Source organism: Colias croceus, chromosome 11, assembly GCF_905220415.1.
Source record: "Colias croceus chromosome 11, ilColCroc2.1".
In the NCBI taxonomy this organism is placed as follows: domain Eukaryota; kingdom Metazoa; phylum Arthropoda; class Insecta; order Lepidoptera; family Pieridae; genus Colias; species Colias croceus.
The window spans coordinates 5,757,886-5,779,435 of record NC_059547.1 but is presented as its reverse complement, the minus strand read 5'-3'; the positions used below and the strand labels follow the sequence as shown (position 1 = coordinate 5,779,435).

Here is a 21,550-nt window from a genome sequence, read left to right as displayed (position 1 = left end):
ATAATTGCTGCATTTCAATAAAAATATGTTCTACATTTACATACTTACAGTACAGGCTAATAAAACGCATCATTACCTTAAGAAAATCAGAGCAACGTAATATGTTACTATAATAATTTTGCAAAGACATTAAACTACTAACTATAGAAACTTGTCAACTACTAACTATAGAACAACTTGTCTCTTTCTAAGTAGGTAACCATGGCTTGCCAAAAGAAGGGACTAATTATTGTTTTGTATACTTACACTGTACAGTGAAAAGTTAAAATGACGGATAAAGTATGTGGCAAATATTTATATTGTATCCACATTGTATCATAAAATAAAATAAAAAAATACGGAGTTTACAAGGTATCTACGTAAAAACTTAATAAATCACTTCCTTTGTCAAAAAAATAAAAAAATAAAACTCAATGTAAAAAAGAATAATTTTATTACATAACAAGGGGTCAAATAAATTGACAAATTAATTTATTCTATGTTAATACCAAATAAGATTTTGAATTAAAATATACTTACACAGATATTTATCAAATTTTACATTGTTAAAAAGTAGACTAGTCTTATTAAAATACTTTAGGTAGGTACATAATTTGGTAATGCCATAGAGTCAAATGAAATTATGTATAATTATCCTTATCAATATGATAAATACTGAAATTTTACTACAATAAACTACGTAAGTAATATAGGTACATTGCTACAGCGATCTCTATTATTTCTCTACGAGCTTTGATGATGTATAGTCGATAGTCCGAAGTTAACTTTAATACAAAATATGTGCCTATTTAAACGATTAAAACACTATAGATACATCATTATTAGGTACGATTAGGCTTAAAGAAAACGCTTATTATTACAATCTAAATAATTATCTAACTTAGTAAAGTTTGTACTTATAAGTTTTAAAATATTCAACTGAAAGTAAACAGATAACATGATATACTTAGGTATGAATGTGCAATGCCGTTGAAATGGATAGTACATTTAATGTAATCTCCTATTTACAAATTAACATAAGGAAAAATATATCAACAAATTCAAATTTTTGTTTGGCTTTGTGAAATGTTACAAATGACGAACTTTTTGACAATAGAATAATCCAAATTGGTGCTATAAACTATAATTCTGTGGTAAGTTCGTCTTGAGGTCGTCTGGTCATCTCAAACAATTCGTCTTCTAGCCAGACGCTTTCCCGTCTGACAATGGGTCTCCTCTCCCAAGGATCAGACAGAACAATGGACTCGCTTTCTATTTGCGAGTAACTGGGCGGTCTTCCGGCGTCTCCCCATTGGTTATCTAGATCCTTATCTAAAATATGACTATCGTATGAAGTAGGTGAATATGAAGGTGGTTTGAAAGTGGAAAATGATTGTGTAGTGTCGGAGTCGGATCGGCTCGGTGGGGAAGGAAGGAAGTTCACGAGTTGGGCTTGTTGATGCGGCTGCTGCGAGATACCGAGACGGCTGTAGCGTTTCAATATCCTGGAAATGATAACGAATAATTAATACACAGATATGTGACACATCTTTGTTTGTTCTAAATCACAATGAATTTAGTATAAGACGTTGTATTTTTGTGTGTATTATGTTGTATTACGTGTGGTATTGTATAAATACCAAAAACTATAAGGTAATTATATATAGAAACAAAAAAGGAACTGTAGTAAACTATATACCTGATTGGAATTTGAAATAATTTGATTGGGTATATTATAATATGCTGATTACATATCCACATTTATATTACGGACGAAAAGAATAATATTATGAGGTGATAAATAAGATTTACTTTTAAAGAGACACTCAAGACGATCCGGAGTGTTACGATTTAAAATTTAATGTTACTCGTGAAGTCGTGAGTCGTGTTTTCTTAACTGAATAATTTCACGATTATTATGTTAAAATATATCGTGTAATTAACCATGTTCAAACATAAAGGTGATGGTAAAATTACTACATAGTTTAAAACAAAGTCGCTTTCTCTGTCCCTATGTACGTATGCTTAAATCTTTAAAACTACGCAATGGATTTTGATGCAGTTTTTTTTAATAGATAGAGTTATTCAAGAGGAAGGTTTTAGTATGTAATTTATTAGGTATAAGACACAGCGGGCGAAGCCGCGGGCGGAAAGCTAGTAATAATATAAGAAATAAATAATGCCCATAATTGATTACAAATGAATAATGTAGAGTCAGCGTTTAGAAATTATTTGCATTATTATAACTTTTCAAAGTTTACTTCATATACGCAGGCTTTTAATTTATTTGATGAAAATATATTCTGAAATAAATTTAAAAATAGGCGTGAATTACGTTTGAACCAAATGTTAAAAGCTCTTAGCGTTATATTTGAGTGCTCTTACAAATATTATCTACATCTGAGGATGGCGAGTAGAATATATTTTCATACTGAAGTACGTTTTTAGTATTTGTGCATTCTTACATAAAAGAGAGTACTGAAAATTTTATTTTTTTTAGATAAATGTGTGGCATTTGTAGACTTGTAGTAAGTATTTGACTAAAAATAGCTGCCACAATGAGATACTTAATCCGGCTTTCTTTTTAATTTTTATTTTTCTTCATAATATGCATGAGAATCTTTTAAACAAAGATTTATTTAGAAATTTATAAAGTAATAACACAGAATTATAGATACAAATACGTAATGGTATCTATAGTATTATCTGTGATACCTAATACTCATATCATAGATAACATTAAATCAATTTACCGATCAGCCCAGCTGGCTAGTCTTGGCCATTCTTCCGGTACAACAGGAACTTGCTGTTTGTTCAAAAGGATGAGCAGTTTCGCCAGGTCGCTCAGCACGCAACTGTAAACGAAACATTGAAAGGTTAGGTTAGCTTGCCAAACTGTATGGAATGTCGTTTTTTTATAAAAGTTTAGCTTAGCTAAAAGGTGCTTTAAACTGAACAATGAAAAATCGGTTAAAAATTGATTGAGAATGTAGTTCCAATAATGGTTAATTTAAGGAGTATTTATGATGATGACTTAAAGCCATGATGTCTTAAAGCAGTATTTTATTTTTTCAGTATGGAAAAATTACAGAATTAATTTCCCACACTGGAAATACATGGTAACCCCCTGTTTTTGAGCAATAAGTTCCTGGGCATTACAATTTTATAGTAGACAATTTATTATTTACCTGTAGGCCATTGCAGCGTCGTTGTTGCCCAATTGATAGAGCTCCCTTACTTGGTGCCTTGTATGATTTAGAATAGCTAGTAAAGTATACGCATGAGGCTGTGGAATAAAACAAGAAGTAAAATAAATAATTGTAACACAACTACATTTGGAATGCTATTATATTTCATATCGTAAGTGATCTTATACGTAACTCTCTATACGTAATATATAAGTAATTTTAATTGAAACAATACCTAACAAATATAATACCTATAAATTTTCTGTAAATATTGAATAAGCATAGAATATATTTAATTACTTAGACTCTATCATAATAATATTATGTATATTGTGTACGCAAAATTGCAACATAATGTTATTTGTAATTAAAATATAAGTCAGGAATCATGGTTATTGTTATATAGGGTGTCTCAAAAGAAAGTTTATATTTTGTGGATGAATAAAAAAAAAGTAAGCGGTGTATTGAAAAAATGTTTATTAATTACTAGCTTCCGCCCGCGACTCCGTCCGCGCGGAAAAATTAAGAAAAATTACGATTTATTTTTTTTCTACGTATTTTTCCGGGATAAAAAGTATCCTATTTTATGCCCAGGATAATAAGGTATAATTATACCAAGTTTCATCGAAATCGAACCGTTCAATCAAACCATCAAACCATCGAACCGGCAACACGTGAAAACACGTGATGCCTGAACATACAGACAGACAGACAGACAAAATTTTTTTTAATCACATATTTGGGCTGAAATGATATTTCTGGGAATTTATTTCTAAAAAATAATATCGTCCATATGCAGTCCATTGCGTTCACAGCACTCATTTAATCGAACAGTAAAATTACAGTATTTATGACAGCTCGGCAGGTAGACACAGTGATGGCTGCCATTTCGTGCTGGATATTTTCTTTTAAATGCTCTAGAGAAGTTGGTTTGTTGGCATACACTTTAGATTTAAGATAGACAAGAAATTATCAAGAATATAAATTAGCGAGGAATTATTGGCCCTTACTTTTTCGAAGACGAAAGGGGGCGTGCAGTTACAGTAAATTCAGAGCGATGGTAGACGAGTTTTTAGTGCCTGCACTGCAAAACTTTCCTGGCTATAACCAGAGAACATGGTTGCAGCAAGACGGAGCTACATCACACACATCCAATATGTCTTAACCTCGAATTCATGAAATTATTCCGGGAAAATTGATCTCTAGGAAAGGTGATATAAATTGGCCTCCACGCAGCCCTGATTTAACTCCCATGGACTTTTTCTTGTGGGGGTATCTTAAACCTAAAGTGTATGCCAAAAAACCAACTTCTCTAGTGCATTTAAAAGAAAATATCCGACACGAAATGGCAGCCACCACTGTGTCTACCTGCCGAGCTGTCATAAATAATTTTAGTGTTCGATTAAATGAGTGCCGTGAACGCAATCATGGACTGCATTTGGACGATATTATTTTTAAGAAATAAACTCCCATATTATGCACTTTAATAATTAATAAACATTTTTTCAATACACCGCTTACTTTTTTTTTATTCATCCACAAAATATAAACTTTCTTTTGAGACACCCTGTATAAATTACTAGCTTTCCACACGCAGCTTCGCCCGCGCAGTCAAAGAAAAACCCGCATAGTTCCCGTTCCCGTGGGATTTCCTGGATAAAACCTCTCCTATTTCCCGGGGTAAAAAGTAGCCAATGTATGTTCTTTCTCGGGTATCAAAATATCTCCATATCAAATTTCATGAAAATTAGTTCAGTAGTTTAGGCGTGATTGAGTAACAGACAGACAGAGTTACTTTCGCATTTATAATATTAGTATGGATTATAATCGTCATGACTCATATAATGATCTTACGGCAGAATCAATTCAAGAAAAATAATTCCTAAAGCAAGAACACAAAAGCACAAAAGCGCAGCTTATCAATCATGAGGTCATTAACGCAAAATAATGTGCACGCACGATTGAAGGGTCATTTGCGAATCGCAACCGGTCTGCGGAGAGAGTGTTTTCCTTTTATTGAAAGCGATATGATATCATAACTGTATGAGACGCGATGTCTGGTCTTATTATACGCCACGACGCGACATGGCCCATTCACGATCTAACGGGGCGTTGAACATCGAAAGCGTTACGTTGTCGCAGCGTATTGTTTGTGTTGGCTCTGCTAACTATGTTGCTATAATGGCTTATTTCACGCGTTCGCTGTTAATAATGAGCCGTTATTACACGCAACGCAAACTATGAAATTTCTTTTACACCTTTCTTTATGAGAGTGAGCTAGTTTGGCTTTGTAGAGCAGAGCGGAGATTTTTTTACAGATTGATTTTTTTTTGTGCTACCACAGAATAAGAATGTCTCTCTGAACCTTGAGTTTCTTTCTTGTAGCTCATCTTCATCCAATTACAGCCAGTTAGGCTGGATTATAAGCGCAAACATTCAAACACCTATCCATTGCAGAATTCTAAACTCTTGCAGCTAGAAGTCAAACAATTAATAATCTATATTGTATTATATCTTTGTCGCTTTATATATTTATTATCATGTTTCTATGGCTTTAGTTATTCCTTCCTATACTTCTGTGAATATATATTATATTCATATACTATATTCTTATATTTATCTTAATATTATATTCTTACATATTATATTTATGCTCTGCCCTATTCCTCTCCTCTAACTAATTTCCTTCCGTACTCCGGTTGTCTGGAAGAAATCGCTATTTAGCGATAAGACCGCCATTTGTTTTAATTTATCATTAGATTAAGTTCATATTTAAGTTATCTAAGAGCAATAAAGGATAAATAAATAAATAATTAAATACGCTGATGCATTAGATTTAATCGTAAACTTTCCCTCCAACTTAAGTATTGACATGCTCCTAAATTACCATACTTACTCGTAAACAGTCGAGCTGTTTGTGAAACTCTCTGAGTTGCGCGTCGTCATCATGATGCGGTTGCGGCAGCGGGTGTGCGTGCGCTTGGTGCTTCCTACAGCGCGCGTAAACTGCGCCAACGGTCAGTAAAATTATGCACGCCAACACACCGCACGCACCGCCAATCATAATCTGCGGAAAACGTCAATATTTATTAAATTATTAGACACGTGTATTTCTGGTGTTTTTAGCATGCATGAAAGTGATTTATTTTCTATATTAATTGTTATGTTTACCCGTACTTTTCATTTCCTCTTGTATAAATAGAGAATTTAATGGCACGAACGTTATTTATTCTTTATTTTTATAAAGTTTAAATGTGTTATAATAAGGTATTTAAAATATATTTTTATGTATTATAGAAACTAAAATAATCTGTACCTAGACTCTCAAACTGTTTTCCTATCTACAATTTTCCGGGAGATTAGTTTCTACTTTCTAGCAGAGCAATTAATGGAGTTTTGCTATTAAGTATATTCAAACTCACAAACATCATCACAAAAACTACATAGAGGTCAGATTTTAAGGTTTTACAAAAAATACATTGCGACAATTTGGTTTACTCCAACCAGCTATTTCACAGTTTAAATATATAAAGGATCGTTCAAATTCAATATATAAGGGTGAAAGTTGCACGCTAGGTATATGTGTGGATTTCGCAAAAAGCTTTTAACCTTCCATGCTTTTAACATTCTATCTGTCTTAGATGTTAACGGAAGATAATGTTTGTTGTTAACACAGTCGTTGTTGAAGTTTGTTTGATCTAAAAATATCACACGAAGTCATACAATACTCCCAGAGGGTTAGTTTTGTTTCGTCGTCACTTGATAAATAGTACAAGGAGTACTTTTAGCCATGTACTTACGCCACTTTCATCTTAAGTGCAATGAGATAAGCTTTACGACTTACTATTAAGATGAACTTCTCTGCCTTTAAACGTTAAAAACATGTGCTATAGAGCACTTACATGTGTTATTTATATCTTGATATTGTAATTGAATGTTATTAGATCAAGCGTTGCAGAATTACTCTATGGTAAATACATACGTGAGTAGGATTAAACATGGATTTGAATATTAATTAACAAAGTCTGAAATAATTATATTGTATACTAGCAAACCGGGCGAACTCCGTTTCGCCACTAGAGACACCTTTTCTTTGCTATAAACCTCACGGAGCCCGAGACCTTTCCAACGAATGCAAAACCGTGGAAATCGGTTGGTGCGTTCTGGAGTTATAGCGCGAGCGTCAGGAAGGAAAACCCGACTTATTTTTATATACATAGTAGATTACATTTAAAAAAATATTGCATTATTGAGTGTAGAAGTTATTTCGTGTAAAGTAACCCTTTTACTCTCTGAACCCTTTATAATTTAAAACGAAATAAAAGTACATTTTATTTATTAATTGCAGCTTTACATCAAAAACATCGTATAATATGATGTGCAAATAAAGGAACATTAAAATGTCAGTGATGTTTTTAATCGCACAAATGATGGATCATTTAATCAAAGCGTCGCTTACGAGATGAGTTGTTTCATGTTTGCTCATAGGCGATGTGACCTATTTCCCCTCTGTAAATATCTGGTTTTATAGGTGTTATGCCATATACGGCGTGTATTTATAAACAGCATGTTTTATAGCTTCGTTTAATTATTTACCAAATGTGAACGACGTATGGGGATTGAGTTACGTAGCAGTGTTTTTAGGCCATTATTTTTAAGCTTTGTTTGGGGCATTGTAAAGTTTTAATTGTATATTTTCAAATATTTTTGTGATATTGTGATTTTAAAATAAATAAAATTTTTGGAACATAATTTGGAATTTTATTCCAGAAATTAATGATAAGCTTTCTCGAGCTTTTGTTATACATAACTAGTTCCTATTTGTGTGTTGAGGGCGTTAGTAGGTTGAGATGAGGTCGATGATAATAGTTGATTACATATTAGCCCGTTAATAAAGGTCAATTCATCAAACAGATGTAACAGTAGTACGTCTTATAAATATCTTATGAATCCGGTTATATTCCTATACGTAGATACGTGAATAAGACTTAAATACACTGACCTCATTATAAGGGTGTCCAGGGTAGCACACTCTACCCATGAGCTGGTCGTCATGTGCCCAGAACTCCCTGGTGCCAGAGGGACACTCGTGGGTGCAACTGCCCGATGGCCAGACGAGCAAACGAGCGCATTTGATGCAACCGTCCGCTGAACATCGCACGCATTCTGATCCGCATCCTGTAATAAAATGTTTATTGTATTTATCTTATATATGAAACAATAATATAACAAAGTAAGTAGGTTAATATAATATTTATGAGAAGAAATTCGTTGCTTCTCTCGTCTTCAAAACCTTATAATAATTCAGTAGATAACTTCTAAAGTTATATTTTGGTACGTTATTTCAGTAGTTTTGCCGGAGTAATAAAACCTTTCCATATTAGATTTGCATACAGCATGAGATGCACAATGTAAAATTGAATAATATATGAATAGTGAATTCCATCTTAGAACATCCTTAAAGTTGCCTCTTAAAAGACGTTCTTGAAAATTCTTGAAAATTGTAGAGTATGGTTATAACAATAAAGTCAAATATTATATTATACGTTTATAATTATTACGTCATTTAATTTATATCACATTTTATTATGTATTTGCATAATTATATTTTTAAAAAGTAACGAATTCATTAATCCTTTTGTTTAGTTTCAAGGCTCAAACAAAGGGGCCGAAATGTGTCGAGCCTTACAATCTAAACGATCAGTGAATCAAGGTGCCTTTCCATATAAAATTTATAGGTAGTTATTAATAACGTATTCAGCTTTAAGCACGATTCTCAAGATAAGCCCAGATTTTGTTAAATGTTAAATTTCACCGCGCCCACGCCCTTAACAACCTAAATAATTTAATTTTCATAAGAGTATATTCAACATTTAATTTGACAAAGTAAATATGTATGATAATATTTTATAAAATACATTTTTCTCGTTCATAGTAGGCTATAACTTTTTTGTGATCTTGGCGAATAAACAGATAGGATAATTTAAATCAAATGATATTATGGATTATATTCCCGTTTGTTTTCACAATTTTACCAGGTGATGTTTGTGTATATTCCCAGATAAGATTATAATATGAATTTGAATAAAAAGGGAGCTAAAATTGTACAAAGTTCCTAATTCCAATTCTTATTAAACTCATCGCGACTGCAACTACAAAAGTTGCGTGTATAAGTACCTACTGTATACAGTATATCGTCACTAATCTTAATATTATTTACAAACGTCTATAGATTTGTGTTTCAAAACACGAACAAAAACTGTTATTGAATTTAGAAGCCCGTTTATGGTCAAGCCGTTATCGCAAGCTTCTGGTGCGATAATGTATTGAATTATGATTATGCAAGCAACTCTATTTCAATACTTTCCAAAGGGAAAGCGAGCGCTGTGCGATTAGTGAGTGTCCAATTAACGGTACTTCAATCAAATAGTCTCTGTTATTTTGTGTTTTGACTTTGAATTACGACTGTGCATTGTTTATGTTCGTGTATGAAACCTTTTGGTGTTCAATATTTTACTATTGGAAGCAGTATTTGACGTGTTTTATTGTTAAAGAGATAGTTATTAGGTCGTTACATTTAACCTACTTATTTTAAATTAAAGTTTACTGTTTAACATTTTGGATTCAGTAGTAAACACGTCCAAAATAATACGTAATAATGTGACCATGATAAACATTTGTACAAATAAATAATAATTATGTGCACCTCTATAAATTATTTTAAACATAAAGCACGTAATTTCATACAGTTGATGATATGTACGATATTAATTAATACCTACCAGCTTTGTACTGTGTGGAAATTAATTACTCAAAGCATAAAGAACATTTATAAAATGGATATAATATAATCACGGTGTAATCCTTGCATCATATTATATTAGGTCACTAGTTTATTAATTATTATGGTTTCTATGTTGAATAATTTATTATAAACTTTATGTTGCAGTTGCCACTTGCCCGTTTAGAATAGTAATATGACTTTAAATAGAAAATTTTACTTTAGGCTGCCTTAAAATTGGGAGTAGTTTATATTTATTAGTCGCATTTGTTTGTTATACCGCATAGGAAGGAGGTCCCAACTTTTCAAATTCGATTTTTAGACAAAAAATATTTAATTCTTCCAGATTGTTTCAGTCAAAATACAAACAGCTATGCTAAACGAAATATTGTATGTAAATTCATTATTTTCTCTTCGTAACGACATTTCAATAATAATAATATTAACTTATGTGTTTTAAATGTTTAGTCAGGATTTAGCAGTCTTAATTCTCTCTTATATTTTATCCAATGCGATACCAAGCATGTTCGTTTTAGTAATTTTCCGGGTGTTATCGTTGCTTTTTTCATTGTTTAGAGTTATATATCTCTTTGTTTGTCATTCTTTCACGTTTTTATTGATGTAACAGAAAGGCAACGTGTAATCTGATCGTCAGCATCTAACACTGCGCATAGACCATAAGAATGGCCGTGGTGTTATTTAGGTAGTATAAGTAGGTAGGTAGTCAGTCTATAATGCTCCGTTCCGCCAAAAATTATACTGTATGACAAAATATCAAGAAATAATTATAATTACTTTCTGTCATTATTGAGTTTATTCTCATTATAGTCCTTTCCACCTAAGATGATTTCTGTGACACATCGATTTTTGACACGTGTAGAGATGTCTTTACTGAAATAATATCAATTGTTTCCGATAATCGATAATATTTTATATGTAAATGAAATCGATTTGAATAATGTACCAAAATTAGTTTTTTCGGCATTTCGCCATCAATTAACTAAGGAAACTTAGCAAACAACAGCAACAAAAAGTCAACAATAACAATTAGTAACAATAACAGAATACCACGTAAAGTATCAATATAAAAATGCAACTTGTATACAAGGCTAACGCACTCGTACAGACGATTGACTCGATTGACAAACGATCACAAGATGGGCGCCGATTATATGATTTTCCAACTCTATGATTTTTCGACGATCCATTTCATGTACACGAGTTGCGTAGGTATTATATTTTTGTGTTATTTTATTTTATTTTTCATTATATTAAACTAAACCATACTGTTTTTGATTTATAAGCTTAAGATGTTTCATTTTTATATTTTTGGTAATAATGCCGCCATAAAATAAAAATACTATGCACTAAAATTATTTTGGCGTTTTAAACATAAAATACGTAATTCGGAACACGATGAAGTGTCACAGGAATCATCATAGCTGAAAAGGACTATAGTTTCAGTTGAAAACTGAATTTGAAGTATTTCAAATCAGACGCTATCCAAATGTATATTTGGATAGTGTCGTCTGTACGTAAATTGTATTCATAGGTACTCAAATTCAATGCTCTATTTCCAAAATATATCATTACTGAAAAAATCTATTATGAACAAAAACTTACAGTAATAGGCATAGTCGCAGGAGTATATAGTATAATTTTAAAGAATAAAAGGACATTATATAATAAGGATGTATAATTGTATAAACTCACGCGTATCATTAATGGCTGGTGGCGCATCGGCCGGCTGAAGCTGCGCACGCGCCGCGCCCACCGTCAACAACACTAGCGCAGCCACCACGTGGCTCATCGCATTGTGCCCATGGCGTTCCTGGAATAAATAATAATAATTAGGTACCCACATTTATTTAAGCAAAGGTAACCTTAGAACTATCCTTCTAATGTTATAAATGCGAAGGTTTTTGAGTATGTGCACAGTAATCCAAAATTAATAATGCACATGCAAATCTTCGCTAATTGTCGTATTTCCGAAGACACTCGAATCATTGAATCGTAAGAGCCCTAAACAACGAAGTTGCATTTTACACCTTGTTCAAAAGAAATAGAAGTCAATTCATGGTCATACACAATCAAAAACAAATCGGGCGGTAGGTGACGGTAGCCTGTCAGTCAAAAAACTCAAAAATCCGTCAGTTGTCTTTAAATATTGGTGGTGACTGCACGTGTCCTCTCTGTGTGGAATTATATAGAGCTGCTATTACGTACCCTTCTTGGTTTTGTTTTTAAAGGTGAATTGAATTAATCGATGAAATGATTTACACAGGTGATGGCAGTAGGGAAAGTGAAAATGAAGAAGAGTTACGATGTATCTAAAATGTCAGAAATAAAGATAATCCCTGATTTTGATTGTTTTTAATTTTTTTGGAATTGTCATAATATTGAAGAATGATCAGTACTGTAAATACTTTTGAACTGAAATTTTAATGATAAGATTTACATATATGGTTTAAATATAAACCTGTGTTTGAAAACCATACTTTATCTACACTAATATTATAAAGAGGAAAACTTTGTTTGTTTGTTTGATTGTGATGAATAGGCTCATAAACTACTGGACTGATTTTAAAAATTCTTTCACCATTCGAAAGCTACATTATCCACGAGTAACATAGGCTAGGTTTTATCCCGGAAATCCCACGGGAACGGGAACTATGCGGGTTTTTCTTTGAAAACGCGGGCGAAGCCGCAGGCGGAAAGCTAGTACAATATCAATTTTGTATTATTTTAACCTTCTTTTCTTCCATCATTACACCAGCTTCAGTAAGACACTTTAAAAGTACTATAAATTTTCCAAGTAAATCAATCCAACAAAGATAATATATTCGCAATCGTGGGGTTATACTCGCTATTTACTTACAAGGAATTATCGAAAAAAAATCGTTACTTACCTACAAATACATATTAATCTCTTTTAGCACAAAACATATAATTTGACTATACCCGGCGCGGCCTAAGATGATCCCTATGACAGTTCGTCTTAGTGATTGCTCGTATGATGGATCGTGTCGATACTTTACTATTTTATAGGCAAAGGCGTGGTTTGCATTCAGCCACGTCGGTAAACATGTTTTTACAAATATTATAAAATGAATTTTTAACGTCTATTATGTAAACGAAACGGTAAGTAAAACGAAAGTTTTCCAAAACATAAAAATGCACCTTATCATTTTCTCGTAATTTTTAACCCGTTTAACACAGTGTATATTATTTTATCATGAAAATGGAATCCCCCATTTAATTTTTCTATAACTTATATTATCATAGGTAAGTAAATTAACGCGAACGGAAATTAATTAATTAATTATGCTGCGATCTTCTGTTCCATTCAATAGTGAATGAACTATAGCTTAAGCATGGAAAAAATGTGAACTCGTTTCCATTATCGAAATTTGTTTATCGATACTTTCCACACTAGTCGATAAATGCCAACGATGTAAGTTTTGAAGGACGTAAACGTAAAGTCAGATTGATATAATTTCTCGTAAATGTTAAGAATTGTTATAATGCCAACGGAATATCATTGTAATAGCATAAAGCTACGTAAAAATTAATAAATGCCATTTTTAGACGCCTCCAATACGTTTCTAATTTAATGGTGACGCCATTACAAGTTTGTCTCTTGAGAATAACTGTCAGTGTCATAGGGATCATCTTAGGCCGCGCCGGGTATAAATTATGCATGAAGAAAATGCATTTAACCGCTCTATATAGATATCATCTTCGGACGCTCCGAGAATATGACAGTTGCCGAACAGTGACGAAGATTTCTATGCGCATTATTACTTTTGGATTACTGTATATAGATGTTTTTTACTCTTTCACGCAAATACCTACTACTGAACCGATTACAATAAAATTTGGTATGTATATAGTTATATAGACTAGGCTTTTTATCCCGGAAATTCCAAGGGGACTAACTATACATGCAATGAAGAAGAAATGCGAAGGGAATTTTATTTGGTTTGTAGGAACTTGTTATTGTAAGCTCAAAAGCTTTAGATGTTTAATGATAAGAATGATAAATTAGACAGTTATCGAGTAGATAGGGCTGCATCATATATGGTCTAAAAGCTACATAATGTCTTTGGATATATGCTAGCCGCTAGGCTATCTTAAATTCTCATTGATTGTAGAGCAATTTTTTTTGCAATTTAATTTATCTCTATTATTTATTTGTCTGATAAACAAAAATGTATTTGTAGGTACTTAATTATTGATCTAATAATTTTACAAGATTCACACAAAAAAATCCTAAGTACACAAAAAATAAATCAATAGATATCAATTTAATTTTAAGCATTAAATCAGACTCTTCAGAAGAAATGAAAAGTGTAAACAAAAAGATGACGACGACGTATGACGAAAATAATGACATAGAAAAGTCCTCAGCACTGCCAATACCAGAAGGCTAGGTTCCGGGAGGATTACGTCGTTATAACAATACACGCAAAGTGGGTCAGAGCTGATCGTCACCGGTGTGTCGGAATAACTGTAAGGACTGGTTTACAAATTAGTTGACATTGGCATTCGATGGCGGTTAAGCGAATTCTTTACGTGCCCACACATTTCGACGCTTTGTCATAGTCACCTTGGCAAATATCGGGTTTGCAAGCACAATGCTGTCAATGTTTAATAGAATTAAAGGCCAGCTAATACGTAGGTACTTAATAAGATTTAATAATAGTGTCTAAGGTTATGTTGTTGACGTCGTAGGTAGCTTAGGTAATGTCATAACTGTTTGTTCAAACCTACTAATACCTACTATAATTAGCTATACTAATGTAATTATTATAGGTAATGCAATTAAATATTTATACAAATTCAAATTAAAGGTATCTACTGGTACAAGACTGTATGATACGATGAAATTTTTGTGAATAGTGTTTTCACAAAAGTAACATCGTAATAAGTAACAACTGACAAAGCATAAAGATTTCAGTCTGAAATTACTAGATAGGTACTATCATCCGATACAACAAACGTGCACCAAACCATGTTATCTGTGTGACCTAAAGGCTACACAATGTATTTAAGTATCATGAAAACATTAGTTATTTAAAAGTTTAAAACGCTTTTTCTCTGTTAAAAATTCACTGTTAGGCCGTATGATATGAATTTAAGCCTATCTACTGAATTGAAATGCTTAAACAAATAGGATCGTGACGTGTATGTCGTGACATAATACGGCGACTATGGTTATGGTATTCACGATTATGGCATTAGAAAACCGTTTCGCATCGTCTTACAGTCATTTGCTGTGTTATAAAAATTCTTAGCAAAGGGCACGTAATATAGGACAATGTTGATGAGGTTAGCTGATTGCTGTTTTACATAGAAGGATCTAGATTGTTAGTTAACTGATATGTTAGTTAACAGATAATTTAATACAATGTTTATAGTTATAATTTGGTTGTAGAAATAATAATGTGTATTGTATATTTTGTTCGTGGAAGGTAATGTTATATTTTAATTACGTAGATATTATAATAATGTTTATTGGTTTTATCACGTACAATTTTTATAGCCGATATTGCAAATTTAAATTATTTTACTAAGCTATTCTATGATGTATACGACTATTCTATTAAACTGTTAGGAGCGATGAAGTGAGAAGTTGTCAACAAAGTAAATCAGGAAGTAACAGTATTGTGCCTCCAGTTATGTAAATAGAGATTTTGCTGAACGACACACTAAACTTATACTGAGTACTCTACATATCTATAAAAGTTAAATAAAACTTAATTTATATAAAGAGGTATGTTTATTGTTTATATCTTATGATTTTAAATGAGGAAATGATGGTATCGACTTTATCATGGTCAAATTAATTTTTCTTTAAGCTTTACTCAGCATTCCTCCATGGTAGAGATGTATATAAGTTTAAATATTTTTCATACCTTTTCTTAATAAGATTTGTGTGTCTTTAGGAATAAAAATATCTATGTAGTAGGTATTTAGTTCACACATGAGGCGATAAGAGATATTGTAAAACATATTGAGCATGAATATGATATAAGAAAATATTAATTAAATGTTTTAATCAAGCGCGCTAAGATTACGTAAGATATACAGATATAACTTATTGCAAAGGGTTTTTCCTATAGATTTAAAAACTAGGTCTTAGTGTCCGTGTTAGACATTAACCTACATAAGGAAACCAGTAGCGAACACAGCATTCCATAATGATTGCGTTGACAAGAATTATTAATCTAATTGTGCTTAACTATGTTAAACATTGCGATCAATTATAGACTGTTTTGTATTCATTCATATAATTGTGTTATTTAATTAGGTCTCTATATAATATGCCTGACTCATAATTGATTTAATACTGTTGGTTATTTTATTATAATGGGTAACTGTTTGCATTTGGGTAACACACAACAGGATGTTTTTGTACTTATTATAATGGAAATGTTTATTCAATTTCATATCAATTAAATTTGCAGTTTTCCGATTAAACCAACAATTCCAATTCAACAAGTAAACTTTAAAAGCGGTGAAAAAATATATTTTAATAATTTCTATTCATTATGTATTCAAAAAAATAAATAAATCAAAATACATAATACATATTATTTAACAATTTGATTCCAATAATAATATACGTTCTACAACGTATCTTAACTCAAGATGTGATCTTAACTCCCTACACATTATTTTCAACCATTTTACGCGCCACAACAAGAAATGAATGAATTTATGTTATCTGTGTAAATAGATACAGAAGATATGAGTAGGCCGTGTTCTTAACCTACGTCTGTTCGCTTGCGTTGGTGAAAGTTGCCGTTGACGCACTTTTGTTCACAAACCAGTACTAGCTCATGTAGATCGATTTAATCAACGACTAGTACCTAGTAAGATAGCTTTGAACGAGCCGCATGTTATTGTTTTCCGAAGAAAGCATATTTCATGAAGTGATTTTCGCGAAAACAGTAGACTAGCTGAGAGCCTTGCAACCCTCTATATTAACTTTTTACATTGTTCGGACACAACGGATGAACATGAGGCAAAGTCAAAAATCATAGTTTGAGGAGTTCATGTATTATTTCTAATTAGAGAGGTATGCAATATGCATATCTTATTAATAAAATAAGCCAAAATGGTCATTTAAATGTATATGAATTGCGGTCGACTGGTGACCTCTAGTCTATTAGCTAATAATAGCTGAAAATAAACGCTTTAATTAACATTCTAACATGTTAAAAAGTGTATTGCAATCTTATAAATAATGGTGAAATCTATTTAAGCGGGAAAATGTCAAAGTGGGTTTCATTTCCCTCGATTCTTCGATGACAACAATGCTATTGTTTACGAAGTGCACGTGTTAGGTTTTTATGTTGTAAGAGAAATCAGCGGCCATGCCCCTTATCCGGATATATTCCGGGGTTGCATGCGGGCATCGTCACTTCTCCTTATTGTCATATTAAGATCATAAATTAATCTAAATTGTGTGCAACCGTTATTTGTTCACATTACTTTTTATCTCGGTATAAAATCGAAAGTGCATTTGAGCAGGAATTTTTTTAATAATATAATTTCGATAATTGGTTATAGTTACATTATGGTTTTTATTCTAATAAGTTACTTTTAGTAAACAGTTCGTCCATTTTATTAATTTCATCATTAACTATCTTAAAATATTCCTCTTCTGCAGTTTTCAGCAATTCTTCTTCATCGACACTTTCGTCATGATCTACATGTGCAATATCCTCCCCACGATTTTTCAAGCGGATTTCTTTGACACGATTATCTAAAATATGTTCACGTCTCGTTTCACGATCGTAGATTTGGTGAACTAATTGTTTATCTTGACTGCCAGGGATAGTCATATTTTCAGAAAGATGTAAAATATATATAGATCCATAGTTGTCACCTACAGCAATTGACTCTCCTTCGGGATGTGCTATCACACGCGTGAGCCCGTATTTGGACACTTGTAAAGTTGCAACTGGCTCCCGTTGCTTTCTAAGTATATCCCAATAATAGAAGTTACCACCTTCACACACTGACATATAACAGGAATATCGCAAAGGAGCCCAAGCCACATCAGTTACCTGGTAACGATATGGGCGAGTCACTATAATAGGTGCCGTGCGTACTTCTTCACTCCAGATGCGGACACTCCAATCTCCACAAGTTATAAACATTCGTAATGTACAAGGACTTCGATGTACTGCTCGCACAGGCCCCGTGTGAGCATACCAATAGGATGTTAAAATTTCAGAATGGCTTCTTCCCATGCGATTTGCATTAATGACCAATCCAGATTCAGTTCCACTTAAAAATTTTGTCGGTAAACCTCTATCGAATTCGAGACAGCTAATACCTACCTTCTGCATTACTAAAACTAGGTTTGACATTATAACCGTGACGAACAGACATGTACAATTGATCGATTGGTTTTGAAATGTTTCTTATATCCCACCATAAGCATTGGCCATCGGGCGACCCGGAAAAAAATTCCGTATTAGTACGTGAATGTCCATATAGTAGGCCAGTTATAGGTCCACGGTGAGAATTATAAACTGAACTACTGGATACAGCGTTTTGGCCTTCTCTTATATCAAAAATATTAACGGTGCCAGAGTTAAGACCGGCTAACAAAATTTCAGGAGAAATAGGTGAGCACGCTAAGCGCCAGCAACTATTTTCAGGAATAAATTCATATAATGGTTCAGTTTGTTTGTTTATATCCCACATGTGACAAACAGTTGATGTTTTTGAATCTTGCTCGGAACCATATCCTAGATAGCTGTACGATGCAACGAGCCGCGATTGTTTTTCATTTGTCCACACAATACAAGATGCCGGGCGTTCAAATGGATCTCTAAATATGTTTGCAATTTGTACGTTGTATTTTTCGACGGGGGCTTGTTGGTACATATTAGCAAAATATGTTTGGTACATGTCAATTGCGTTATTTTGATCAATACAGTGTTCTATTTGCGGCCTTAAATTAAATATTGCATTAACATAGCCATCCTCGTGTTGAACGCGGCGCCGGTGACGAGCCAGATGATCTTCATTATATAGATGGACATCACGGGGCCAACCACCTTCACTATGATTTATGCCTTGCTCGTGCATTACCAATTGTTTTGTGTTTGCATCGTGTTCAGATTGCGGCATTGTTGCTTGTATTGTGCGGTGCACGGGATTGCGAAGTATATACTGTTTCTGTTCCTCTACATTAGGGTTTATGGAGTCTAATAAGTGTGCAGGTACGTCTTGGAACAATGGTTGCCTGCCGAAGTTTTTACGGAGTTTTGTGTACTCGTAGGTTGATTTCGTGTATCTTTTCATTTTGCAATTAAATACAATGCTGCTGAGAAATATTTTCTCTTATACGGTGCGTGTTTTATTGACAATTGAATTATTGTATTTAAAAACACGGTGGCCATGATATTATGTTGACGTAATGTTAACGTATATACTCGCAGGTGTTTTTGTCCATTAATTTACTGCATATTGTAGAGTATACAACGAGAAATTATGTAATTATAAAGTAGATCACTGAGTTACGTACTCGATGTAACATCGACTAATTTTGTAAATGGTTTCCTAAGATTAGAAGTTACGTAAAATACCGGTTTATATAATCTGCGCATACTTATGATAACAAACATACGTTAAGTATGAAAGAAATTTAAAAATTCTGTAACCGTTTTTATGTTCTTTTTATTCCAGGAAATGTCGCAATAATTGTATACTTAGGTTGTTATGTGGCTTGAATTATTATGCATTGAGAAATCTTATTACGAATATATTAGCATACGCGCCAATGAGGTTTCGAAAGGTTTAGTTTTCAATAGACATATAATATAAATAAGTTATGTATTCCCATAGACATAATAAATAAAATGTGTAAGGATAATTCTGTCATGATTTAGGTATGAGGGTTGGTAAAATATATTATAATTAGGTAGGTATTTAAGTTGAAGTAAAGGTAGAGTCAGTAGAGTCATTAGGCATATATTATATCGTATTCTTTGCAACTATTCATTAAAATATAAATATAAAAACATACAATAGCGATCGCAGTTACTATTGTATTTTTAACCGACTTCAAAAAAAGGAGGAGGTTCCCTTACGGCTTGTATATATTTTTTTCTTCATAATACAAAAGTTTTTTCCAGTTTCTTATACATATGACGGTTATTTTTATTAATTGAATGATTGACTTTTAGTAATATTATATTTAAAAAAAACATTCAGCAATAAACTACAAAGAAATACATACAAGTAACTTACTTTAGAAATGTAAACGCAATCCAATTCAATTAAAACACAATAATATTCACATATTCAACAAGCTTTTTTCAAGCACATCACGTCACGAAAATCTAAAACTCTCAAAATATTTTCGTACAAAACTCCAACTTGAAAAAGCGTTGCGCGTGCGCAGAGCGGCGCAACCACAACCGTTTCATCGGAGACTGGCGCGTGACTGGCAGTGAGTAGTAAGCTAGTAACAGCTTAGGTTATCGGTGGAACAGAGTACTTAGGGACTGGTTTGTTCGCTCCTCATCTGCTGGCCCATGATTACGCTACTTTTCTATGACGGTCGTGCTTGTTTCCATTTCGAACGATGCCCGTCTAAGGCATAGTTCCTGTTCGTTACAAAATGTTGCAGGAATTTCGCACGATAAAGGTATAAGTAGTGCGGTTTATGTGGGGCAGCGGTAATGACTTGCGTACGTCAATCACAGCGAATTGTCGACTGTCGTGTACGCTAACAGGAATATGAATTACGTTCTTGGAAGACCACGATTGCTGAAATGCAACAATAGGCGTTCCTTATCGGAAACTAAAAACAATGGCTGCTTAGTGCTTACTCCTTACGTACCTACTGTTAATGTGCTGATTGTTATTTAAATATGTAAAAACTTAAATGTAAATGAAACATGTGTCCCGCAATCGTTATCGATAATTTCATAAACATATGTTTCAAAAAGTTGATGTTAAGTTGATGATGTATAAACTGCAAGTCTTTACTGAGATTTGTACGGTAAATTGGTCCTTCACCGCATGATTCTGGTATTTACTAATGCCATTCTCTATTCATATTAAATCTTCAATTATTATTCTACCCATGTAAAATAATTTACTATGCCTGTATAGTTTTTAAAATCCCTCCTTCTGAATAGAACTCGCAATTTAAGTTTTACATCGTAATTTGTAAACGAGAACCTTAGTCATTTTGTGGGAAAGTCGGTTAAATATCTAATATAGTATACTTTACTTACTACTTAACGTTTATAATGGAGCTCATTTTGTGTGACCTTTAATACCAATGTTTATGTAGGTATAGTTTAATTTCTTCATAATCTCACTACTTACTTTCTAATTAAGCATGTTATATTATTGCATAAAGGGTATTTATAAAGAGGTTAATTAAAAATGCCAGCGTTTAATTGTGGTCAAGAGTTAACTAGTTTAATTGGTCATTAGACGGTCGGCAGATCAAGTGACCTGCTGACAAGAACATAAGGTCAAATATTATAAAAATTGGCGCAATATGAAACTTCGTGAATGAAAAAGCAGTAGCAAAAAGCTTTGTATTCGTGAAGTTATATCA

At 32.8% G+C, this 21,550-nt stretch overlaps 1 protein-coding gene and 1 pseudogene across 1 annotated transcript; both read right to left on the bottom strand.

Moving 5' to 3' along the window:
• Window positions 1-444: 444 nt before the first annotated feature.
• LOC123695345 lies at window positions 445-20,662 on the bottom strand. The gene is made up of 7 exons (XM_045641175.1): window positions 20,224-20,662; window positions 11,662-11,779; window positions 8,170-8,345; window positions 6,064-6,234; window positions 3,168-3,265; window positions 2,733-2,834; window positions 445-1,484 (listed from the first exon to the last, which is right to left on the bottom strand). Exons 2-7 carry the CDS (start codon window positions 11,756-11,758, stop codon window positions 1,121-1,123), a joined length of 1,008 nt encoding a protein of 335 aa, XP_045497131.1. The 5' UTR covers window positions 11,759-11,779; window positions 20,224-20,662; the 3' UTR covers window positions 445-1,120.
• LOC123695671 lies at window positions 17,541-19,319 on the bottom strand (annotated as a pseudogene).
• Window positions 20,663-21,550: the final 888 nt, after the last annotated feature.

What these genes read in the sequence shown, in the direction of transcription:
- LOC123695345 (XM_045641175.1), bottom strand. Translation starts at nt 11,758, where the DNA reads ATGAGCCACGTGGTGGCTGCGCTAGTGTTGTTGACGGTGGGCGCGGCG. An exon ending in ACCAGCCATTAATGATACGC is followed by an intron (nt 8,346 to 11,661) that starts GTGAGTTTATAC and finishes ATTTTATTACAG; the next exon opens with GATGCGGATCAGAATGCGTG. An exon ending in CTAGCCAGCTGGGCTGATCG is followed by an intron (nt 1,485 to 2,732) that starts GTAAATTGATTT and finishes TATCATTTCCAG; the next exon opens with GATATTGAAACGCTACAGCC.